Source organism: Arachis hypogaea, chromosome 13 (assembly GCF_003086295.3).
Source record: "Arachis hypogaea cultivar Tifrunner chromosome 13, arahy.Tifrunner.gnm2.J5K5, whole genome shotgun sequence".
Lineage (NCBI taxonomy): Eukaryota > Viridiplantae > Streptophyta > Magnoliopsida > Fabales > Fabaceae > Arachis > Arachis hypogaea.
In genome coordinates, this window is record NC_092048.1 from 3,830,047 (window position 1) to 3,835,558 (window position 5,512).

The 5,512-nt window shown below is 28.9% G+C and overlaps 1 protein-coding gene across 1 annotated transcript; it reads right to left on the reverse strand.

The window, feature by feature from the left end:
• Nucleotides 1-636: 636 nt before the first annotated feature.
• LOC112736555 (LOB domain-containing protein 1) lies at nt 637-3,355 on the reverse strand. Its single transcript, XM_025786058.2, has 2 exons — nt 3,039-3,355; nt 637-1,650 (listed from the first exon to the last, which is right to left on the reverse strand). Exons 1-2 carry the CDS (start codon nt 3,279-3,281, stop codon nt 1,273-1,275), a joined length of 621 nt encoding a protein of 206 aa, XP_025641843.1. The 5' UTR covers nt 3,282-3,355; the 3' UTR covers nt 637-1,272.
• Nucleotides 3,356-5,512: the final 2,157 nt, after the last annotated feature.

Here is a 5,512-nt window from a genome sequence, read left to right on the forward strand (position 1 = left end):
GATCGCTATATATTTAAAATTGAAAGTTGGTTATGGTGACAATAATATAGCGAATCCGAAGACACAAGATGGTCAAAAGCTATTACTTTGAAAGTATTCTGAATGATATAGTATGTGACAAATCAAAATTAAAATAGGTGCATAAGATTCAAAATCCCACCGTAAATAAAGACCTATCATCACATGACTTTTTTTCTTGAAAGAGATTGATTGATCATATCTCTATATATATACCTTGTATGTGGAAAGTTTATTATATGTTATGCTTAATTAATTATGAGCAAGGCTACGTGAATCGTAAATATTATTATTTTTTATTAGTAGTTAGTCAATAATATTTTACGTTAATATATATAATTATTTTATACACAAAAAATATATAATTTATATTTATATTTAAAAAATATTATTTATATAAATTAATATAATTTATATATATATATATATATATATATATATATATATATATATTAGGAATTTTACACATAAATTTATAAAATTTATTTATTAAAAATAATTTAATATTTATATTAATCAAATAATAATAAAAAATACTAAAAATTATGGGTCCAAAAATTTCTCATTAATTATAATAATTTAACCTTTTATGCTATACTTAAAGAAATTTATACAATATATATAAAAGAATATTTACATTAATAATCAATACATAAAAATTAAATCCTTCTTCAAATTGCAAAGATTACATACATTAAATGATTACATCACCATCTATATTTTTTTTTTTTTTACTTTTCAAGATGATGTGATATACATATATTCTTCATATACCTCATTTCTCAATTCTCACCTAGCTTGCGCAATAATGGGAGACATGCTCGCAGGTATATAAGGAATATTCTTTCCCCATATAATTAATTCAACTTAAATCCTAGCTACATAGTTATTTTTAGTCATAATTCAATATTTCTTCAGCAAGATCGATATATATCTATTTTGAGAAATGATTTATATACTTTATCTTTTTAAATACTAAATCGATTTATTTTTCTTTACTATTAAATCAAGCATGAGAACCCATTAATTATATAAGTCTCCCACATTATTGATCTAATCATATAGAAAATTAATCTAATTTAGAATTAAAGAGAAATTAAGTACAAAAATCACGGCTGTTTTTTTAAATCATCTATGTATGTTATAAAAAATAATATTTATATTATTTTTTGTATACACATCTCTTATACGAAAGAAAGGTCGTATACAAAAAAATAGTACAAATATCATTTCTCGTATATAACGTACGATAAATCACGTCCAGAGCGGCTCCCACAATGAATTGAGGCTAGGGGTATCCTCAAAGTAGTTGATGTTACTTTGTTGATAGTGAGGACTTGGAACACTGAAATCCTCCATTGATGATTGCTGAGGTGATGATTCAAATTCTTGTTGTTGGGAGCTTTTTTGTTGTGCCATTTCCATGTAAATTAGGGCAACAAGGTTGGCTTGTTGAAATTGCATGGTTGCAACCTCAGCTTGTGCTTTTGCCAATTGTGCTCTAAGTTCATTGACTTGCTTCTGAAGGTGGCAAATTGCACCTGCACTACCATAAACTGGGTCCCTTATTCTTGCACTTGCCTCATACACCATGCTACTCACTGCATCAGCTCTTTGAGATTCCGGAAGGTCCTAGAATATATATATATAAAAATAATATATGAGCTTTAATTTAAAATTAATTAATAAAAAACTATATGTTATTACAAAGCTTATTTTAATTCGTCGCGGATTTGAGCTCCATTTAAGGGTTGCTGCATGTAAAAGGCAGGACTCAAACCCCCGACATTTGCTTAAGCAAATGAATGAACTGACCACTCGACCAATCCAAGTTGGTTGACAGTCTAATTACTGATAAAGATACATCTTAAAATTTCTTGTCTGATTTAACAACGACAATTTGATCTGTCACTAATTTAATTAGTGGCCAAAGTACACCGTTAAATTTTTCAGAGAAATGATATCATAATCTAATGTATTGTGTTTGATAAGATTATAAGAGGTGAAGAGTGTTACGTATAACTACTAAGAGGCCCACAATTAGGTATTCGTTATATTTGAGTAATTAATGTGATTAATTAATTAGTTTGCCTTCTCCCCTAAAAAAAGCATAATTAGTAAAAGAATAATAACAAAATAATATATATAAAAAAAGGAGCTACTATATATGTCTCCACCGTATGTTGACTTTCAATAAAAAAATTATTCAGAAATGATATATATATATATACATAAGATAATTTTAAAATTATATATATTTAAAAAAAAATTAAATATTTTTAAAATAATAATATTTTAATAATTTTAACCGTTAAAATTTAATTAATATTATATATTTTATAATTAAAATTAACGATTAAAATTATTGAAATACTTATTTTTTTAAGAACATTTGAAATTCTGTCACTGTCGAAGTTTGAGGGGTTTGCATAAAAAAGAGGGAACTTATGTCCCTTGAAGAAGTCTAGTCTTGCATCCTGTCTCTGAATAATGGAGAGGTACTTTCTATTTCTAATTCCTTGGTCGTCGTCGTCACACTCACGCAGTAAATTCAAAACATGGGAAAATTCTAATATTTAACAATAATTACTTAGATTCAAATCTTGATTTAGTTTTTTTATTTTTATGTTTCTTCTAAATGCTAACGAAAAATTCTTATATAAACTATTCTAAAAAGAAAGAAAGATAGATGTTGACGTAATGTTAAAAATAAATTCCGTTATTATCTAAACTGTAAAAATACTCTAATAATTAAATATAAATTATATGAAAAATGTTATATGTATATCAAAATCAGTCACTAAAACTAAAATTAGCTACAAATGTATTTATGTATAAATACATATATAGTTTAATGGTAAAAACTCAGGTGTAGTCGACTTCACGTAAAGTTGATATCCGAGAGTCGTTAGATGAATTGACTGATTTGACTAAATTTTCATCTAACGACTCTTAGATATCAACTTTACCTGAATTTTCAACTTTTGAGTCTAAATTATATAAAGAAAAATGTAAAATACCTGCAAGAACTTGATGATGTTGCTAGCGCCAAAGACCCTATGAGCAATGGTGAACTTGGTAGGCTCAGTGGGAGGGAAATATGGCGCAAGCATGCATTTCTCGGTGCATCTTCGCCTCAAGATCTTGCATGCTGCACAAGGGCTCATAACAACCGCCACCGTCGCCGCAGGAGGAGGAGGATAACCAGAAGAAGTAGAAGTAGAGTTAGAGTAGGTGTTGTTGTTAGTGTCACTTCCCTCCATATTATTAATAATACTTTGGTATTGTATTGTTTTTTATGGAGAGAAAGGAAGAGCGTGTGAATTGGGAAGATGAGAAGTAGAGAATGGGCTGTATAAGTATATATAAAGGGAAGTGTGCGTCATCACACAGGAAATATGATGTCAGCATTTGAAAATTAGGTAAGAATTTTTAAATAATTTTATGTTAAGTTATTAACTGATATAAAAAGAAAGAAAACTCTTTAGAGATATACAAAAGAGTGAACATTTACATATAATGATTTTTATATAAAATTATTAATTAATAATTTTTAATTATAAATTTTATATGAAAATAATAACGGTATGTAAACGAGCGTGTAAAAGATAGAAGAGAACAATGTGGGGGTGGGTGGCACGCCGCACGCACCTCCTCACTTTGTTTGTTTGTTTGTTATTCGGTTATCGATCGGTGTGAATGTGAAAGTCATGTATATCACTCTTTCAACTTTGAATGGAGAAAATACATAAACTACTTTCAAGGCACACATTTTGCTTCTTTTCCATGTTTTTGCTTTAATTACAAGCACGTCAATTTTTAATTAATATGTGTTACTAGTTAAACTATAAAGGAAAAGTCTAGGGCCAGTAATTTTTTTAAATTCTGGCCAACATGTAACCAGCAAAGAAAAGTGAGTTATTGGATGAAATCTTATACCAATATCACACCATTAAAATTATCATTGATGACTATTTGATGACTATAAATAACAAAAATTACTAGTTCCCTAACACTCCTCTTAATTATAAAATTATCTTTATTCATAAAAATTAATCAAATATTATATGTAGGATAACAATGAATGACTATGATATTCGTGAATAGTGTAAAACATTTTAAAATTTCTATCTTACCCTATTAATGGGTTTAAACCCTTAAATCCGATCCAAATTCGACTCACATCTTTTATCAATTTTATATGCAAAAGATAAATTTATTTAATTTCCAGACAAATACAATATTTAGTATATTTCATCCGTATTTTATTCAAATAATATTTATATAATTTAAATTCCATAGCTCAAAAGGACCAATCTGATTTAGGATGATATTTTTGCTATATAATATTTTTCATCGAAATCAGTTTCTTAATAATTAATTTTAAGTTTGTCTATTTTTGTAGAAGTAGTTTTGCTTTTGCACGGAGAATCTTTGTGGTTTGCCTAACCTGTATAAATATGCCTTGCAAAGTTTCTTTCCCTAAAGTGGTTAGAAAATGAAAGAGATAACACATACATATGTCCTCTTCATACTCCAGCTTTTTCGGACTCAAATTTATTAGTATAATTTTCAAACATCAAATTTGATAATTGTTCCGAACTCAATTTTTGGGTTTCTCATTAGAGCAACCTCCAATTCGGTTATCTGAATCTAGGTTTTTATTATGGTCTAAATTGGTCCTGTAACTCAAATTTCTTATCATATTTAAAAGGAGTCAGATAGGATATTCAATCTTAACTATCGCCTAAACCTTTTAGATCTATTCTAGCTTGAACGTTAGAATTAAGGGTGGCAATGGTAGGGTAGGTAGGGTTTGGAGTCAACTCTAACTCTACCCGCGGATTGAGATTTTTATATAAACTCAACTCTACCCTACTCGTGGGTTGAGAATATCTCAACCCTAATCATATCCGCTCTTAACCCGCGGGTACCCGATCCTACCCGCGGGTTACAAAAAAAATACAACGTTATTATATAATTTGATGATAATTTAAAATAGATCTGACTTTTATGTATAAAAAAGCTTATTAAATTATCAATTAATGATCTTCTTTTAATGATTAAAGATCTTTTGTATTTAGTGAGAAGTCTTTAGTTCAATATCCACTTAAAATATATTTTTATATAAGTATATAATATATACATATATAGGGTGCGGGTTGGTCGGGTAGGATTGAGGCTCAACTCGCACCCTACCCAACCCACACGAAAATCCTACCCGCACCCTACCCTACTCGTTGCGGATCGGGTTGGCAACCCTACCCGACCGGGTGAGATCGAGTTGGATACCCGCGAGTAGAGTACATATTACCACTCCTAATTAGAATATCTTTGTAGGTATCACTTCCAGTCGCTTTAGAAGTTTAACTCATCATCGTCAAGACCAGTCAGTCTCCGATCCTTCTCACAACTTCTACGAGTAATATTTTGTACAATAAAAAAAAAATTGAAAACTCTCCATGAAAATAATAGTGCAATAAACATCTTTTTA

Excerpts from the sequence above, each read along its gene's own strand:
- LOC112736555 (XM_025786058.2), bottom strand. The coding sequence starts at position 3,281 with ATGGAGGGAAGTGACACTAACAACAACACCTACTCTAACTCTACTTCT. Across the intron at positions 1,651-3,038 it reads ACATCATCAAGTTCTTGCAG|GACCTTCCGGAATCTCAAAG; the intron begins GTATTTTACATT and ends TATATATTCTAG.